This window comes from Vicugna pacos, chromosome 8 (assembly GCF_048564905.1).
Source record: "Vicugna pacos chromosome 8, VicPac4, whole genome shotgun sequence".
Classification (NCBI taxonomy): Eukaryota; Metazoa; Chordata; class Mammalia; order Artiodactyla; family Camelidae; genus Vicugna; species Vicugna pacos.
In genome coordinates this window covers 35,272,051-35,292,675 of record NC_132994.1, presented here as the reverse complement: position 1 = coordinate 35,292,675, position 20,625 = coordinate 35,272,051, and the positions used below count along the sequence as shown (strand labels likewise).

Genomic DNA, 20,625 nt, shown 5'->3' with positions numbered 1-20,625 from the left:
AAAACAAGTGTTGGTGCCAGAGCCTTCTGTGGGTTCCCAGGCTGCTTTTTCAGAGACAGGTACTTGAATCCTGCTTTTGGTTCAGGGGTCGTTCTGGGGCTTGGGGATGTGTCTTAGTGGGATCAGGGGACAGTGATTCACAGGTCACTGGGCAGAATGCACCCACCTTGCTAGGCCACTTTTCTCCCTGGAGCTGGATATGCTCGGCCACAGGTTTCTTTCTCCCTCAATTTATTAGAGCTATTTTGAGAAAGTTGTTGGAAAAGAGAGGCCATTGTGGAATAGGAAAGCCGGTAAGGGGATAGGTGGCTTCCTTCTACCTCTGGGGTACAGGTACAGGCTACGGTCCTCAAGCTTACCTCCCTCAGCTGGTCTGCCCCCTGCCCTGGACCCTCCCCTTCTCTTCCCTCTGCCCTGGCCATCCTGGTCCTTCTCAGCTGGCCAGCCCGCTGGGCAGCAATCAGATAAACTCATGGCTGAGGAAATGAGTATGCTGCTTGAGAAACAGAAATAACACACACTAAACCACAGTGGAGGACTTTAACGTACCTTAGTTTCAGGGACCTTCAGAGCCCGAAGAGGGCACTGACGGCCGAGCCGCACCACATTTGCCCTGCTAGCAGCTGTGGGAACGGCCCCACCCCCTCCTGAGGGAAAGGCGAATTTTATGTGCAGGTGGCCATAATTTGTACCACGAGACCCGATGCCCTGGCTGCTGCTAATTGGACAGGGAAGAGCAACTGTGCCACAGGCAGATTTACAGGCCGGCTCAGCCCAATAAGCTGGCCTGGTGCTAGAGCTTTGTTCAAGAGGGAAGGTGATGACCAGCTGAATCAATTGCATTTTCTCTCTCTGGAGTTTCCATCTGACACCTGTTAGGGAAAGTTAGACAGAGAGTGGGAACCGGAAATGGAAAGACAAGCAGGGAAACAACAGGGAAAGGGGAAGCTGACAGTGGACAGGGTTCAGTGCATTCCTGCTGCTCAGAGGCGAGGTGAGGGGAGGACACTGAGCCCTCTGATGGGGGTGGTCAGTCTCAGGATACCCAGCCTAGGATCCTGGACATCTATCTCCTGCATTTCCATATAGACTTCCAGAAGAAGCCCCCTTTATGAGACAACCTCAGTGGGTCTCCTTATTTACTACCCACAGGAGCCAATAAAGAATTCACCTGGCTGGGTACAGATGAGGGAGTTGAGGCGAGGAGACCTTGGGTTGCTCCCCAGATTACAGAATCAGAACTCCAGTCCACGAAGGACTGTAGCCTCCTTATCTGGAAAGCCTGCTCTCAGAGGGTGGGGTTTCAGGACAGGAGTGGATGGGGAGTGGGAGGTGAGGGTGAGGGTGGGGGGAGTTGATTTCCAGTGAGAGTGAGGAGCAGGAGAGAAGATGCCGAGTTGTGGGTATTCAGACTTTGTGTCACGTGGTTATAGTTAAAAACCAGTTTGTAAACAGTAAGAGCTGAGTTCTAAATTGCCCGTGGGTCATGCCCTCCCAGTGGCTGCTCCACAGGAGGTTTCTGGGACAGCTCACAGGGCAAGTGGTTTAGGAATGAGTAGAAATCTGCCGCCAAATGCAGACCTACTCACCGGTCGTGTGTTCTAAGGCAACTCCAGGCTGATTTTGCGCTATGGTCTAAACTCCATGAAGATCTTGTTGCCTGTACCCTGACATTTAATGGGCAGATTGTTTACAGGAATTCTTCTCACCCCATGAGAAATGCTGACAGGAAAGAAACCTCAGGGCCAAACCTTGTACTGGATGGAATAATTCTTAAGACAAGGTTTATGGTTCATTCTTTGCCTCCTCGCAGGCCCATGGATAGAGTACGGATTGCAGTTGTGGGGGCCGGCGTGATGGGGCTTTCTACTGCAGTGTGCATTTCCAAACTGGTCCCACGATGCTCCATTACAGTCATTTCAGACAAGTTCACTCCTGAGACCACGAGTGATGTGGCAGCCGGAATGCTTATTCCTCCTACTTATCCAGGTGAGAGAGGGGTTTTGCTCCTCTGTCAGATAGGATAGATGTTAGGTAGAACGGTGTTGGTGGAATTCTTTTGACAAGAACAGCTGGATGGGCATGTAAGTGTAAGGTGCATTTTTAACATCTTGTTGGTTCATCTGTTAGGAAAGGCTCAGTTGTGCTGCAGAACAAAAAGAACCTCCAAATCTTAACAGCTTAAAAGGCAAAGATTTATTTCACACTGTATGTCGACTGAGCATCAGCAAGTGTTCTGTTCCTCACCCAGGGACCTAAGGTGATGAAGCAGCCACAGCCTTGAATGTGGTCAGTACCTGTGCCTGAGGGATGAGAGCTCTGGGGAGGAGGGTGGGGTGGTGGTGTCTTGCTTTAGCAGTTAAAGGCTCTGGCCAGGAAGCAACATTGGTCACTTCTGATGACAGTTCATTGGCCAGTCCTTGTCACATGCTCCCACCCCTCAGAAGGAGGCAAGGAAATACACTTCTATAAGGCTCCCAGAAGGCAGACTGCCAGAGTATTTGGTGAACAGCACTAATGGCTACCACAGTTGGTAATTCTGTTTTTCCCTTGATACCATTAATGACCATCAAATCAGATTACTTGTAATGGGACTCATGTTATCCTCACTTCTAAGGCAGTACAAAAACGGTCAACATGTTAAAAAAAAAAAAACCTCAAAACAATCAGTTAAAATTTATTCAGGCCTGAAAATGTATTATTTTAAAAAACATGTCCATGCATCCTTTCCATTCTGTATTCTTCACATGAAATGGGAGGAGAAGGAAACAGCATTAAATAGGAAACAAAATCACTTTGCAGCTAATGTCTCCACTTTCTCATTTCTACTCTTTTTTTCCCCTTTAATTTAAGTTTTGACTTTTGTATCAAAATTATACATGTACACGGTTTAAACAGTCATATAATTACAAGTTATTACAAAAAACAGCAGTCTTGATCATGAAAACTGCCTTGTCCATTTAATCTGGAAACTCACGTTCTTCAGTTCAAGCTGTAGTCTTTGTCTCAATTGCTGGCTCCTCCCTCCTGCTGTCTCTGCCTCTCTTTCTGGAATCGCTGTTTTGCCGTGCCTTCTGGACAAATCCTCTCATTCTCTTAGCTTTTTTCCCCTTCCTATTTCTCTTTTTGCTTTACTTTCTGGGGGATTTTCTCAGTTTTGTGTTTTACCTTGCTGTTGGGCTTTTAATTTCTACTACAGCATTTTTAATATTGCAAAGCTGTTTTTCTTCTTTGAATTTCCCTTTGTTATCACATACTGTATTCTATGGTTGCAACTGTCTCTTTCTGAAGATATTAATCATAATTTTAAAAGCTTCTTTTCCCTGCACAACTTCTGTTGTCTCCAAGTTGTGTTTTGTTTGTTTGTTTGATGTGCTCATTTGTCGTGTTACAGGTTTTCTTTGGCCATGTGGTCCTCTTTACCTGTCTGCTGACATTTAAGTGCAGGACCCTAAACAGCCGATGGGAATTTTTGAGCCCTTGTGTAGGGCTTGTTGCCTTGAGGCTTTGTGAAGTGAGATGAGAGGACTGTTTAGTTGGGGAGCCTCTGGTGTCATTATATTTATGTCTTTCTTCTTGGGCGAGTCATGTTCCCCGAAGAAGAGGCTTCCAATCTCCTGGCTGGGGAGGGTGAAGACCTGGCTGGCAGCATTCTAGAAAGAGGGGGAGAGGAGAGCTGGGGTCTTGGCATCTGGTTTGCATGTGTTTCCTTAATGTTATTGTTTTCAATATGGCATCCCTGCCTTCACCTGCTTGGTGTTTCCCAGTCCAGAGGCTCCTTGTGTCACCTAACAGAGAATAATCTCATCTTCTGCCAGGGTGGGGAGGGCAGTGGCCTCGGTCTTACAGCCCAGGAGCCTGGCTTTGTCAGTGCCCATGATGGTGCTAGAGCACCTCCTGGTTGCTGCCTTGCAGGACCAAGCAGGAGCTTGGTATGTTTGCAGAGTGCTAATTTACACTGGCCACCTTTCTTGTGACCAGAGTCCTTGTGTCCATCTTCCAGGTGTCCGTCCCCTTGCATACATCAGGCTCGAGTGGTGAGAAGGCTGCCTGATAGTCATGGAATCGTTTTTAAAGAAGTAGGGTCATTGGAGAGTTCATTCAGGCCACTGAGGCCCAGCTCACCCCTTCCTGGGTCAGGGGGTCTCTGATGCTGTTAGACAGACTTTGGTTTTCAATCTGGGCTTCTTTCAGACCAGCCCTAGTGGTAAAAATCTTCCGTGCTCATCAATGTCAATACCATATGGGGACTACACTGTCCCATAGGGCTGCTGAGAGGATTAAATGAGTTAATACACGTGAAGCATTTAGAACAGTGCCTGGGACACAGTAAGCGCTCTGTCAGCATTTGCTACTGTTATTACTGCTACTTCGGCTGCAGTTTTCTCTTCCCAGCTCTCGAAGGCAAATTAGGTCACGAGACTTGCTCCACCCACTGTTGAACTGAAATTGTCTTTTCTTTTGGGATAACTTTTGCAGTGTATAAATAGCAGTCACTTTTTTGTTTTTTACTATTTGGAGTGGGAACACATAGATGCATTTCAATACAGCCTCATACACTGGCTTATTAGATTGTTGGAGTATAATCCACGTGAGATCTAATTTAGTTCTCACTGCAGCTTATTATTTATTTGTCCCTTATTCCTAAACCAGTAGCCCCAGTCTGCAATTCTGGAATTTTGTGCCTATGTGTTGAGTTCACATGGGCACATGTTTAAAGACAACAGCACAGATCCACTATAAAATAAGTATTCATAGGACCCTTGACAAGTGGCTCTTTTTAAAACCTGCTACTGAAATGTCCTCATTCACCTAGAAGCAGGATCCTGGGGCCTCTTCATCTCCACCATGAATTTTAGGGACATCTCTCCAACAGAGCTGACCCAGTGTCCTCTCTGTTCAGTCTCCCCATCTTCTCTGTGGCTCCCCCAATGCAGCCCCTCAGGATTACTGTCCCCCAGTCCCTGACCTGACCCTGAGCTCTCTCTCTCATGACCCTTCCACAGGGATCAGATGGCCAAATATTTCATCCACAGCTGGATTTGTCTGTGCCTTTGGGTCATGCTTGCTTCTGTGCCTAGACTGGACACTACTATTTTGGGGATTGAACCCTGACCCTTATTTCCTCCCTGGCAGGCCTGGTACCCTTCCCGAGGTAGTGTCTGGGTCCAGTCTCTTGTGCTCTGGTAGGGATGCCTGGTGGGTAGGGAGCACTGGTCCACGGGACGCCGACAGAGAGGTGGTGCCTAGTATGGCCCCCTGCACACCCCGGAAATGCTCCTCCAGGCTGGTCTGTGATTCCATGGAGTGGAGGGGGATGGAGGTAATGGCAGTCATGGATGGGGCTGTGGAGAGCTCAGTTCTATAAAGCAGGCCTTGCTTCCTTGTGTCAGGAAGAGGAGCCACCTGGGCCTCCCATTGATGGGCAGTCTGTTCTCCGAACTGGACCTCACAGATCTCCCCTGGTCTTCTGCCATGTTTTCAGTCCCCGGGTTCTTTCTCCTATAATTTCAACTGTATGACCAGCTGGACGCCTCAACCATGAACTAAGTTGGCTCAGATTGATTATGGACCTTTCAAGGACTTCTGGAATAAGTGTAGTGCCAAAGACCCCTTTCCAGCTGGTCTGTATGTTAGATTTTGCCCTCATTGGTTGCTTTTCCCTCTGTTGATTGATGATTATTAATCATTATATGAACTGATGTTGACAGCACGTGTCAACATTCAAAACTCTGGTCTCTGACAGATCCTCCAGCACAATGTGGTACTTCCTCTAAATGTTCCTCTCTGCCTTTTTCATTTTTCCCAGTTTCTAGGAAGGAGTTTCTCTGAAGCACAGTCATTGTCATCATTTCTCTTTCTGTTCTGCTTTGCTTTTCTCCACCATCATAGACACACCCCTTCACAAGCAGAAGCAGTGGTTTAAAGAGACCTTTGATCACCTCTTTGCAATTGCCAATTCTACAGAAGCTGAAGATGCTGGTGTTCTTCTGGTGTCTGGGTAAGAGAGTAATTCTGAAGTTATTTTAGAATTTAGAATGATCTTAACAGACTTGAGAGTCCAACCTACAATATTACTGAGTACCTACTGTGAGCAGTGTGCTGAACTAGATATGGGAGGATTTAGAAGAACATTTCAGGCTTTATCCCAAAGAATTCAAGAAAGCCAGTTATAGTGTTAGATTTTTAAACAATAAACAAACATTACAGTTTCTCATCACAAGTGCTATTTTGAATTTCCTCAAGGAATTTGCAGTAATTTACAAATACAGCTAAAAAAAACCATATAGCAGGTAAACACTGAGTTTGGGTTATATAGGGCTGCTAGGGCTGATGGAAAGCAAACAGGTGTGATATTGGAATGGGTGTAGAGACCCAAGGCATAGGCACATCTTATTTGATGTCCTTGGAGAATGAGATGTTTCCAAAAAAGTAAATTTCATAGGTCACTAAGTTTACCTTTTGAAGTGCCATTTGGGAAAAATATTTCCGAAATGGTTAGCATGCTTCTATTTAATTCTAATACCTGATTTCAAAAGCAATGCAAAATTAAATAAAAGATTTTCAAATAATTCCTATTACACATTTCTAACACAAACTGGCACTTAAAATATGACAATATCTTTGTGTATTTTCTTAAACAGAGATCACTAACCATTCTATCACTTTTAGTTTATGACATACACGTATCTTATCTGTGTTTTTCTATGTGATAACACAACCATACCCTACAGCCTTCAAAAGAAGAGGGATATCTGTCTTTTGCAAGGTTCTCAAAACCACTGCATCTTTTGTGCTTTTTTTTTTTTTAAATTGTTTTGTTTCCTCTTTTGAGAGCAGGCTATCTGCTAACATTTTCTGCTGGTGAATGCACTTAAATTAGGCACATTTCCTCTTCTTACCCTCCTTCACATCGCAAACTGCAAATGATGCTGAAATCACTAGTTTCCCAAAGGAGCAACTTAATTTCTCTACCTCTGAAGATGGATTGAAACTGTAAAATTGTCTCCAGAGCCAGTTGATAAGCTACATAGAATCATTGTTCTCATTGATTTACGGTCACACTTTGTTTTTGTTCAAACCCAACACAATCCAGTCTGATTCACAAACATTGGCTCTAAGTAAGTTTTGGAAACAGCTGTGTCTAAGATTCAAATGTCCTTTCAAGAGTAAGACTTTGCCACCATTGAGGATATTAAAAAGAATGTACTTTAAGCTGTTCTAAAAAGAGTCATTTATTTTCCTCATATGAAAGACTTTTATCCCACTTGCTTTCAGAAAAGATTTGTATCAGTCAAGCGAAGATAAGGGCACAAATGTCCTGTGTGCCTTGGCATAAGTATAAGCTTTATTCATCTATTCATTCCTCCAAAACAATTTACTCAGCATTCACCAGTATTGGGTACTTTCCTAGGAATTAGGAAAATACAAATGAGCAACTTACTATATACTGCTTCTCATGTAGTAGATGTATACTAAATACATGCTGAGTGAATTTTTAGGAAAGACAGAAGTTGTCCTGCCCTCATGTAGCTTATGTTCTGCAGGGAATGTCCTAAATCTAATGAGTTACAAACGATAACACGAGTCACCAAGGTAAGAGTACAGCGTACTATGGAAGCACGAATCTGGAGAATAAGTATGCTCTGGGAAATTATGAGAAGCCACCTGGAAAAAAGTAATGTTTCAGTGGAGACCATCCACATGAGTATAGGTTAGTCTGCTGACCTCATAGACGTGAAGGGGGCTGAGACAGAGTCCAGGACAGAGGAGGCAGCATTCTAGGCAGAAGGAATAGTACATACATAGACCTGAATCCAGGGTGACTCTGGTGTGTTGGAAGGACTAAAAAAAGTCTGCGGTCATGGAAAGCCATTGAGGATTTTTACATAAAGTAACTGATCATATTTGCATTTCAAAAAATACTCTGTCTGCAGTGCAGAGAACAGATTTATGGGAAGAGAGATGGTGATGGGATAGATTAGGTGCTGATAGTTGGCACAGAGAATAGACGGATTTGAGAAACACTTAAGAAGAGATTTATGGGACTGGGTGATTGATGGCATGTAGCAGGTGAGAGAGGAGAGAGTCGGGGTGATTCTTGGATTTCTTGAGTTGGCATCTGGGTGGATGGAAAAGGGGTTAGGAAAGAGTGGGGCATGAGGGGTTAGGAAAGAGTGGGGCATGAGGTAAATGTCTGAGACATGGAGGTAGACTTACCCAGTAGGGAGTAGACAACGTAAGTCTGGATCTGGTTTTGGAGCTCAGGAGAGAGTAGAGGGCTGGAGATGTAGCCTTCTGCGTGTCTGGCCTACAGATGATGACGAAGACATGGAAGAGGGCAATCTAGCCCAGGGAAGGTGTGCAGAATGAGACAACAAGAGGGCCCACTGTAGAGACTTGCAGCAAACAACGTTTATTCCTTCCACAGGAACTGCACTGAATGAATCACTTAGAGAGATAAATTCCCCTACATTAATGATCATATCATTAGCAACAAAGTGCAGCACTTAAATGATTTTCCTTGCTATTTCAGAGCAGCTGTGCTTGACAACATTTGTTCCTATTGATGAAAACAACCCAATACTTATAAATCCAAACCTGCCTAGCAGCTGTTGGTAGTACTATTATAGGCTTCTTGTTAACAACCAGTATCATTCCAGCCTCATTACCCCCAACCATGACTTAACGATAACAAGGCTTCCCCTGTCAACCCCTGGCTTCTCCTATCAAGAAATTAATGTGACTATCCATGACTTAACTCATAATTCACACCCGTCTTCTGCATCCCCACCATTGTTTGTTCCAAGTTGTTCAGAATTGAGGCCAACCTTTAAACTTTTGCTTACAATTTATGTAAAGTATTATGCAAAAGAGAAAAGTCTTTCCTCAAAAGTACATCATCATAAGTAAAGAAAGAAAATCTGGGCAAGAGCTTTTTAGAAAAAGAGCATTAAATTCAATCTTTAAAAGGCACACAACTTCTAAAATATCTTATTCCAACCCTCCCCACCCTGCTACATGAATATTTTAAATTTAGCTACTGAGTTATCTGAACCCAAGAGAATAGAAGAATAGATTTATTTTTCTCTGTATAGATATAGGAAGTGTGTTTTAAAAATGCTTTAGAGAATGTTACATGGGGTTCACTAGAAATTTCACAAAATTTCAGGAAAATTTTCCACTTACTGTGTTTGAGTTGGCAGATATTTCGGAGTATTCCTGCTGAAGAAGTGCCATTCTGGGCTGATGTGGTGCTGGGATTTCGAAAGATGACTAAGGATGAGCTGAAGAAATTCCCCCAACATGTGTTTGGTCAGGCTTTTACGACGCTGAAATGTGAAGGCCCTGTCTACCTCCCATGGTTGGAGAAAAGGTCAGTTGGAGTGGCTCTTTGCTGCTTCCTTTGTCTGTCACACCTGTAAATAACTCCACAGCTTCCCTAAAATAGGTACTGAAAATTCTCTGTGGTCCCTCCGAGCGCCTGTGCACTGTGTCTCGTTTACAAACACCAAGAGCTTTGTGAAACCATCTGAAAACATTGCCTGTGTCACAAGGGAGGGTCACACCCAATTAGTAACATGTCCATCTTCTGCTTCCACTGGTGTATCTTGACGCTCGATTTGGTCCCCCTCTCTCCCCACCAGTAAGACCCCCATGCAACCCTGTTACTGAAACAGTATTTTAATTTCCTCACCTGTAAAGTGGAGACGTTTGGAGAAAATGCTTCCAGCTGTAAAATGATATGATTCACTCTAGTTCTTTGGATAAGGGACTCTTGGGTTTATTATAAATTATTTTTGAATTTTTCCTCATTAATGATAAAGAAAATAGCTCATTATCTTACTTTGTTATAAACAAGAACCCTAAAACTGAGGGCTTATCTAAATTAGGTAATTGCTTCCTCACCAAGTTCAGCCCCAAATTCCGTAAACTTGCCTTTTGGCTTGATTTCCAAGGCTTCCTGTTTCCAGTTACTTAGGAAACGTATCAAGAGTATCTTTATTTGAGACACATCAATAAACCTCTTTTTAGTTTCGTCTGGAAATTGCAAGCATATTGAGGGTTGTGAAACCTTGGCTCTTTCCATCCCCTAATCTGTATATTTGGTGGATGAATAGGAGCAATGCAAATTATTGGGTAATGTTGGAAAAGTGACTTGAGGTAGGCAGTGGCGACAATGACTTGGTCCCAGAGGTGGGATAAGTAATTGGTATGATTAATAAATTCCACAATTCTTTGTTGAACTTCTGTGTATACTCGCCCTGTGGTAGCAGCTGGTCAAAAGAGGATAAAATATGATCACTTTTCTTAAGGAATTCAGTCTATTGGGGGTGATGGTGTATATGTGTGTATATGAGTTTGTGTCTGTATGTTTATATCCATGTTAATTAACAATTACAGTAACATGAATGGTGAGGTTTAATACAGATTTATGAGGGTGGAATGGGCGCACAGAGGAGGGAGCACACGTGTCTGTTGGGCACTTGCCAGGAGCATCATGATATCTTCCTTGCTTGATAAGCACTCTTCTCACTTTTATCTCTTAGCAATTTATATGGGACATTTTTCTTTTTTAAGTTCCAGTTTCATAAAACCCACACTTTTGTGCCTTGTTCACTGGCCCATACACCCCTGTTCGTATGCTAAATTTAAACCACTAGGTATCAGCTGGTAAATGAGCATTTGAGCCATCATGTGATGGAGTTACCATTCGCCAACATTCCAGTTTCAGAGCATCACCATCTTTTCTGAGTGGCAAGGTTGTGTAATGTTGCATTTTTGTCTTTATATTAGAAAAATGCCTGGAAAAAGAACATTGAAAGTGCTAATCCTATTGATACGAAGTTGAGCTGTTGTACATCTTACCTGAATAAAATTCTGGTAAGGGGAAGTTATTAGGCAAACCCAAAGTGATAGAGCTTTACTGTCAATACAGGCATATTTGGGGCCACCCTCAACCACTGTCACAGGAAAGCATCTACATTATCTGAATGATTTGTTCTGCCTGCTTCTAAAGTATCAGCTTCTAGAAAACAGGCCCCTTATTTCCGTAATAACCTTATTTTCAGGCCTAATCTCTAACTGTGAGATGAAGCCCTGGGAAAAATCCCGCAACTCCTCCTTAGTTGGAAGCATTTTACTTTACTTAAAATAACCCCGAGTGAATCGTATTTTGTGCCAGTGGGAGCCACCTCCTGACTGCAACACCATCCTGGCCTGCTGACCAGCCAGCTGGGGTGTGTGCCTTGGAGCATGAGCTTCCTGTCTCTTTTTAGGTGACAGAGTCAAGAAGAGGCCTGAGGGGCTGCCGTTGTCCCCACAGAGCCCTGGGGAGAACTTTTTAGGTCCATTTGTTTGATATACACATCCCCCATGATGGGTTTGGGGACATGAGTGCCTCAGAAAGACAATGCTCACAGTCTCCTGTGGAGAAGCCACGGGGAGACCGTTGTCCCAGCAGCCCTGCCCCCTCCCCCTCCATCACCCCTCTGGGGTCCTGACACCTCATGCTTCCTCTTAAGCCCCAATGTGGGGCCTGCAGAGATAGCATGCGGGGGCCTCCTCTCTGTAAGATCAGCTGTTCCCCCTTCCCTCAGAGCCTGGCATCTGACCAGAAGGCCAATATGGAGGAGGAAGAGGGTCACATGCCCCCTTTCCTCCTGGGGAAGGCTTAACATGGACTCCTCTGAGTCCAGGGCAACCCTCCGAGAGCAAGGATTTCAGGCCAGGTGACAGGGAGGGCAGCATCATGGCTGAGGGTGTGGGGCCCTGGGGCTCACTCTGTAGGCTGCCACCCACTCCCCACCATGGGAAGACCCAGCCGGGAAGCCACACAGTCCCTGCTTGTTCCTCACGCCCAGGGTCTGTTATGTTGCCTCCCACGCCCCTTCTGCACAATGTGAGTGTTCAGCCTGCAGAGTTCTGACTCAAAAATGGGCATTTCACTCAGCAAGCCACAGAACAATGCCTTCAATCTAAGCTCTAGCCTTCTGAAATAATATTAATTTCCAGGAACGAAAAAATGTTTTTAACCACAAATTAGATCTTTAGCATTTTTCAAAGAACAGAAGAAATCATCTCCCTCTCAAAAAAAAAAAAAAAAAAGTATATCCAATAACATCCAGAGCAAACAAACGAACAAAATCCTCTGAAGTTTAATCGACCAGGCAGATCATGTTTTATATCTTTGGCCAGTGGAGTCATATTCTGCTGCTTTGTACTTGCCCTTCCAGGAAATGAATCATAGAGGCAATAAGTCAACTGATCCTGTCTCTTCCCAGGCATCCTACCTAAATAAATCACCCAGCTGGGCCAGGACGGCCATGCCGTGGGTGACATGCAGAGAGCTGGGCGTCCTGTTTCAGCACTGAAGGCCCTGTAGCTTCGGTGCCCTACCTTCGTTCCAGGAGGCCTTATTCTGTGGCTCTGATAAGGCCCCCACTGACCACTGCACTGACCTCACTGGGCTTCTCTCCCTGAACTCTCCTTCCCACTCATCTAATGAGTCCTTTCTCACCTTCCCTGGGAGAGCCCCTGTCTCCCGCCTCCTGTAGCTTCTGTTCCCCTGCTTGGCCGGACTCATGGCAGTGCCTATGAAACTCCTGCGGCTCCTTTGGCATTTGGACAGAAATACAGATTGTACATCCCTGGGCCTCATTCACACCTCCTTCCTCAAAGCTGCTCTGGGCCTGTGCAGGGCTTAGGCCGATTAATAAGAGTATGTGGAGTGGACAAGGCAGAGGTGGATCTTCTGAGAAGTGGGAAATAGAATTCAGTTCATCTTATTAGAACATGCATTGCAAGGGAATGAGTCAGCAATACGGTCATCAGATGAGATAATGTCAGAATCCTGACTATGATAAACTACTTGAGGTATAGCTATGTTAAGCGTCATTAGGGATAAATGGTGGATTTCCCCCCATGAATTTACATGTGTAGCCTTATTTGGCAACTGAGATTTTCAATTAGTTTTCTTCTTTTTTCCCTCCTTGTCTTCAGAAAAATAGACAGAAAACAGTTAATTTTTTGATTGCTGTTGATAAAGGGTCATGCTTAAGGCTTAAAGCAAGGATTAATTTTTAAAATTGACTTATGTCTAATATTACATGCATAATACCTAACAATACGACTACATCTAATAAATTCTTTATGTCAAGTATCTCGGAGAGCCAGGCCTCCCTCTAGGTCCTTGACCACCATCCCCTCCTGGCCGTCCTTGCGTCTCCCCACCTCTTTAGAAATGGCTTCCTAGGTTTTCTGTTTATCTCCTCACACAGTGAGACAAAAACTCAAAGCTGTTTTCCTCATTCCTACAAACTTAAAACTGTAGATCCTGTCTCCATAATCACTGGTCCTTCCTTGGGTCAGAGTGGAACTGGGCTCCATGCAGAGGTTGGGGGAGAGGTCAGATCCCCAGCTCTGACCCCTGGGCTCCACCACGGCCCTGCTCAGGCCCAGGTCTCCCCAGTTCTCCCAGAATCAGTCCCCTGGGGCTCTGGCCCTTGTCTTCTGTTGGAGGACATTCCAGCCAGTCTGAGGAGCCAGCTGAGGAACAGCACCATGCCATCCCCTCCTCCCTCCACTCTCCTTGGCTGAAACATGGGTTTTCCCAAAGCAGTCTGGTCTGCGGGGAAGCATCTCAGCCTTCAGTGACACAGACAGTCACTTTTCCTTCTTACCCTGGAGTCATTTCACATGCTTAGAAGAGAGTTTTTTGCTTTATATTTGTGAAACTCAGAGACCTATTTGGATAATATTCCCAGAATAAAGTTACAAGCTGTTAAAATGTTAACAATGGAGTGTTAAAATGTCCACCTTTGGCCAGAAGGAAGGCCCTTAGACATTTCAAATGACAAAAAGAGTTTGTTTCCGGTTTCTACTTATCAGGTTCCCAAAACAGTAAGGGTCTAAGTTTCAGCCAGCGCATTCCAGGCGCACGTGGATTCCACGACAATATCTTGGCTCTGCTGCACCCCTCGTTCTCTCCCTGCTCCGCTGCTCCCCCTTTCTGCACTGCCTTCCCACTCCAAGATCCGCCCCCTTCCTCCTTCAGCTCCTGTCAAAGCAGCCCTTTCCCTTTGCACCTGAGACATGGTTTTTCCCTGCACTTTGCCTCCAGCCCCTACTGGGGTCTCCACACCAGAATCCCAGAACCCCCTGCTCTCCATTTAGTGCCGCCTGGGATTCCTCTCTCACAGGGCACGGGCTGGGGCAGGTGGTGGGACGTAGGGTGCAGGACTTGCCTCCAGTCCCCAGAGAAGGCAGGGGAAAAGGGGACTCTCCTTTACTCCTGGGAGGTAGAGTGTGTGTAAAGAAGTGCACAGTGGAGCCCCTGCCCTCTCAGGGGCGCAGTGGGCTCAATCTCCCTCCTTTGCTGAAAGTCCCAGTGAGCTGAAGGAAAGACACTGAAGACGACCACGCCTCTGTTTATCAGTCAGGCTGATGCCGTCCAGCAGAGGGTGGACTTTTAGGCTTGGTGGAAGTGGGTACTCTCGGGTTTTAGGCTCATGACCAGAGGGCAGCGGGCTGGGGCTCTTCAGTGGGCACAGCTTCTTGAGTCACCCCGCCCCTCATTTCCTCAAGGGAGGCTGGAGCACCAGCATTCTCACTGTTCAGGATGAGGTCTTGCTCGGTTGCGGGGGGTCCAAGAAAAAAAAAGTCACCAAGCTTCTTACACCCACGTCACTCAAAACCTCCAGAATAACTACCTGATGTGGTCATAAAAGCAACCTTATAGGCGCCTAGTCACCCAGCTTCCAGGCATGGTTTTCTCTGAAGCCTCGGTGCCATCCTGGTGCACTGTCTGTGGGATATACCATAATGACTGGGGATGACTGATCCCTGGGAACAATCAGCAAGTTTCCTCCTGGGCTACAAGGCCGGGTATGAAGCCTGGGAGGGAGCCAACAGCCCATCACTATGATAATTTAAGAAGTCGCTAGGTAAGCAGTGGACTTTCTTCAGTAGCTCCACCAGCAGAACTCCCTTGAAATGAAAAACAAGGATATTTGCATTTATGGAATTCTTACATAATTATCATGAAAACCCTGTGAGCTTGGCCATCTTATCCCTGGGTTATAGTTGAGGAAACAAGTTCAGTGAATTTAACACATGTACTCAACTCCCAGGGCTGGTAAATTCCCTTATTTCTCTGAATTAGGAGAGTGATTCTGAGTTCTAATTAGACTGGCTGGAACACAGAACATCATGTTTAAATATTAAATACATCGAATCCATAATCTATGAGAAAAGCAAAGCGAAGATAATGTTCAAATAATGACAAATTAAAAATATTTTTCAAAATCCAAATGTCATGCTTAGAGGCTATAAAACATAATTAAATCTAAGTGGTACATGGGCAGGCAATTGACACAGAGGGTCTTGCATTTTACAGTAGCATAACATACCTCTAAGTCCTTTTTTATGTTATATATTTTTTAATTGAGAAACCCCAATGTGTTATGCACTGTGCCAGGGTTTTTCCAGATGTTGTCTCATTTCATTTTCACAAGGAGCCTGTGAGGTCAGGATCATTATCTCCGAATTATGGATGGAAGATGAAAGTTTAGGGAAACTGAGTCACTTGACTACGGTCATAGGACTGGTAAAAGGCAGGGCCCTCCCACACTGTTTTTAAATGTCTTCATATTCACTATTTTAAAGATTACACCACTGCTATAGGTGGTCAGTTTTACCACAAAATTCCAATTTACTCTTCTTTCTATGCGAGTGTTAGGAAAAAAATAACTTTACGTAGTTATTTTACCTTGAAAAACACTCATCTATTATCCCATTTAAAAATTTACTATGTATTTTATTATTTTAAAAATTATTTATATTAAAAAAACATAATTTAAGCTCCTAAATTGTTTATTCCACTAAGAGAGCTGAAAATCTGTGACCATAAAATGTGCTGCATTAAACGGTTTTAACTTCTATGAATTATTTTACTTAGAAAAAGTTCAAACAAGACAGTGGCTCTAGCCTTGTTCTCTTTCTTTTAATCACTTTTAATTATATCAAAAAGGAATCTTTTGGCTTTGGGTGAAATGGTGAGTAGATTTTTTTCTTTGGTTTTCTTGTCTTAGGTAAACAGCACACTGTCTTCTATGGATTTTCTGAATAACAAAGAAGATTGCAGAGATTAAAAGTGCCAGCGCCTAGAACTTAGGTTCTGGTATTTGGAGCATTGCTGCTTGAAGTGACAGCCTGTGTGTAACAGTACACGTCCTACCTGTTCACATGCTCTCAGAGCAAGGGGAAGCCTTTGAGTTCTGTTGGGCTGGCACTGCTTGGCACACACAGCAGAGGCCCTCAGAAGATGTTTGTTGAGTAATAAAATGTCTCTGATCTCGGGGTTTCAAACAGTTCTTGTTCGGTGGAGGGGATATCTCAGAGACAGGGTGGCGGGGGCTGGGGGTGGAATGCAGAGACTGAGAGGCTGTAGTCAGGCTACTCCCCTGTACCCCTAGAAGCTTACCCTTCAGCCAGAGGAGGGAGAAGAGGGAGGGCCAAGGACACAATCCGCTGCTGCTCTTTTACAGAATAGGAAACTGAACTACTGGGGTCCAGGTCTATGATGCAGTTAAGCAGCAATGGGTTTCTTCCATTCTCATCAACTTGCAGCATTTTTTAGAAACGGGTACCAGAGTAGGAAGATAGGCACCTTCCTGCTGATCTTAATACAAGTTTCAACTGAACTTTCCAACCAGAACGTAGCTGTGGAAAATTAAAGTCACTTCCAAGTGTTCTTCCTTGCTAAGATAAAATCAACTGTCAAACCACACCATTGTGTACCACTTTCTTGGACACCTGTTATTTATGCTCTGGAAGTTTCTGCCTTTTCTTATGCTCCCCTTCAGCATGAAACTGCTCTTGATTTGGCACTGAAGTCAGATGGTGCTCAGAACTGCTGGCATGGCTGCTTCTGCTCTCTCAGGGGCAGGTAGGGGAAAAGCACTCTACCTTAGCTTCTGGTGTCAGCTCTTCCCAGGGTCTCCCTGGAACAGGCTTGAATTGCAGCAGTTGGGGAGAGAGGATGTCAATGTGGTACCTACCCCTCTGTATCTGTCAGTGTTCTCTAGAGAAACAGGACCAATAGAAAAAAAACATATATATGAAGATTTATTATAAGGACTCTGTTCCCACAATTATGGATGCTGTCAAGCCCCAAGATCTGCAGGGTGAGTTGGCAAGCTGGAGACCCAGGAGAGCCAATACTGTAGTTTGAGTTTGAAGACAGTAAAAAGCTAATGTGCTGGTTTGAAGGCAGTTGGGCAGCAAGAGGGTCAGCCTTTTTGTTCTAGTCAGGCCTTCAGTGGGTTGGGTGAGGCCCATCCACATTAAGGAGGGTAATCTATTTTCCTCAGTCTACCAATTTAAATGTTAACTGTGTCAAAAATACCCTCACAGAAACACCCAGAATAATATTTGGCCACATATCTGGGTACCCCATGGCCCAGACAAGCCAGCACATAGAATTAGTCATCATATACCCAAATCAGGATTTCATATTGTCATCAGTGTTGGCCATACTTATGTCAGGGCCACTCGGTACTGGATACTGAGTTGGGTCATAGGTATAGTAAGAAGCATAAGACATAGTCTCTTCTCTTGAGAAATTTGTAATTTATTGATGTCAGTCCCCAAGAATTTGGTGTGCTTACATCTTGTGAAGCACCGTCATGCCCATTATTTCATTTGAATTTCACAGCCATCTCTGAAGCAGACAAGGGAGGTGTCATCCTCATGACCCAGATGAGGAAACTGAGGGTCAGAAAAGTGAGGTGAGTTGGCCAAGACCTCAGAGCTAAAATGAGGCAACTGGGATCTAAACCCATGCTTGCTGATTCTACATCACCTCTCATTTGGAGCTTCCTTCATTCTGCCAGGTATTTCCACTTCAGTTTCCTAGCTCCTTTTTGTCAGTCTTGAGGAAGGGCCCTATCCCATTAAGCAGTATCTTGCACACAGGCATTCAACCTGCATCTGTTAAATGGAGTTGCTGATAGTCTTATAATCTCTTTCTCATATTACATCTCCTGAATTCTTCAAGTGACTTATGAATATGATTAGAAGACCTGGGAGTTATTTTTTAATGGGTGCAAAGTTTCAGTTTTGCAAGGTGAAAAACATTCTGGAGATGAATGATGGTGGGGGTCACACAATAATGTGAATATATTAAAGTTAATGCCATTGAACTTAAAATGGTCACTTAAAAATGGTCAAAATGGTTAATTTTGTGTTATGTATATTTTACCACTATTAAAAAAAAAGGTCACAGGACCTGGATATGCCATTTCTTTTCACTATTGATATACTTGGTCCAAAAAATCACTACGAACCACAACTGTTATTTAGCTCATCAGCTGGCTGCAAATATTTTGTGTTCGTCACATGCTAACATCCTGTGGTAGACATAAGGGGTGGTGGTGCACGTGAGCTCTGTCCTAACCATCTCATTAGGAAGACCAGACTCATGCAAAAAACACGCAAGAGTTAACAACGTGAGACAAAACAGCCAAGGCACTAAATTTAAGTGCTAAATAAATGACATAAACAAAAAATGCTTGGATATTTAAAATACCAAGTTAACCTGGTATCTATTTAGCATCTAGAATGACATAGGAACTCCATTAAACATACAAAGGACAAAGCGTATAATTTTCTTTGTTTTGAATGTCTGAAATGGGTTTTTATTTAGGTTCAACTTTAGGAATCCTTGGGTTCCAAGGATATGAGGCAGTCAGCTAGAATTTGGCTTGCTTGGGCCCTGGAAGCTCTGGAGGTATTTGCTCAATGGACGGTTGCAGTTTCGTTTCCAAGTTCCTGTCGGTCACCTCCTATAAGGGGTTGAGCAGAAAGCTGCTCTGGCTCACCTCAAGGTCTCTTGTTCTCCCCAGGGTAAAAGGAAGCGGGGGTCTGATTCTCACCCAACGAATAGAAGACCTGTGGGAGCTCCACCCGTCCTTCGACATCGTGGTCAACTGTTCAGGCCTTGGAAGCAGGCAGCTTGCAGGAGATGCAAAGATTTTCCCTGTGAGGGGCCAAGTGCTCAAAGTGCAGGCTCCCTGGCTGAAGCATTTTATCCGAGATGGGAGTGGGTTAACATATATTTACCCTGGTATCTCCAATGTAACCCTGGGTGGAACTAGGCAAAAAGGAGACTGGAATCTGTCCCCAGATGCAGAAATTAGCAAAGACATTTTTTCCCGATGCTGTGTCCTGGAGCCCTCTCTCCGTGGGGCCTGTGACATAAGGGAGAAGGTGGGCTTGAGGCCTTCCAGGTCAGGCGTGCGGCTGGAGAAAGAGCTCTTAGTCCGGGACGGCCGGAGGCTGCCTGTGGTCCACCACTACGGCCACGGGAGTGGGGGCATCGCCACGCACTGGGGCACTGCTCTGGAGGCCGCCAGGCTGGTGAGCGAGTGTGCCCAAGCTCTCAGGACGCCTGCTCCCAAATCAAAGCTGTAGGTGAAGTGAAACAACAGCAAATGGCCCCAGAAATTATTGATCAAAATACAATTTAAGCACCAGAAGAGTTTCAAATAACTTTTCCAATGAATGAAAGTTTAATTAGATATGACTTTATTTTCAAAATTAGAAATGACGCGATATGTATGAGTAGGCTTAGGACTAGCACTAATTTAATCTAGTACTAAAGTCTAGTACTAATGATATACGGCATAAAGTTCTATTTTTGTTAAAAAAATACTTGCTATAAAATTTATTTTAGATTTCATGTCCAACGATCTATGCTAATTCACACGGATGTAGGGATTTTGACTTTTTGTTTTAGGCTTAAAAATCCATAGGCGGAGATAATGTATGGAAATACTTAACTTGCTCCCGATTGCAGAGCTGCCCATGATGCTCGTAGGCTGTAATCAAGTGAGCACTATAATTCTTTCACAGTTGTATGGTGATCATGCAATTCAAGCTCATTCCATTTAGTGGAGGACAAAGCATGATTCCTGCTAGTATTAGTGGCAACTTCTATCTCCCCTCAGCTGGTACTGATGGTGGAAGACAGGGATGAAGTTGCCTACAGAGGAGACATCAACTAAGTTGCTGTCTGGGGTCAATCACCCGAGGGTCACACTTTCCATTACCACAAATGATTGAGAGCTGGCTCGTTGGATGGTTGACTTTGCCTAAGCATTTCTGAAGATTGAACAGCATGTGCAGCCAACGAGCTAATTTGCTAATTAAGGTAGAGCAATCACTTTGAATGAAATATAACCAGAGTTTTCTGCAAGTTGTTAAAAAGTATTGGGGAAGAGTGGAATGTGTCTCATGATAAAATAGTTTGGGGATTGGTGAATTAGTAAATCTAATCTGGTTTCTTGACTTGGGCTTTAATCTGTACATGCATGCTATCAGGAGGGTTTCTGGCCAAATGAATGGTAAAGGAGATGCTGTTCACTGAGGTAAGGCAGCTTGGGAGAAACAGATGCAATTCTAATTTTAATTTTGGGGGATATGGCTTATGTTTAGTGATAAGTTCTATTTTAGCTATCCTGTGATATGGTGTTGGCAAAGAGAATGGGAAAGAGAAAGCCTCCAGCACAGCTCCATTCTTGCTGTTCCATTCATTGAGCTTTTGTGTATGATTTTGTTTGAAGA

General features: G+C 44.3%; 1 protein-coding gene across 1 annotated transcript; it reads left to right on the top strand.

Moving 5' to 3' along the window:
- On the top strand, nt 1-20,361 carry DDO (D-aspartate oxidase). The gene is made up of 5 exons (XM_006205655.4): nt 1-59; nt 1,814-1,989; nt 5,893-6,001; nt 9,200-9,376; nt 18,906-20,361. The coding sequence occupies exons 2-5, from the start codon at nt 1,818-1,820 to the stop codon at nt 19,471-19,473; spliced, it is 1,026 nt and encodes a 341-aa protein (XP_006205717.1). The 5' UTR covers nt 1-59; nt 1,814-1,817; the 3' UTR covers nt 19,474-20,361.
- The last annotated feature ends 264 nt before the right edge of the window (nt 20,362-20,625 follow it).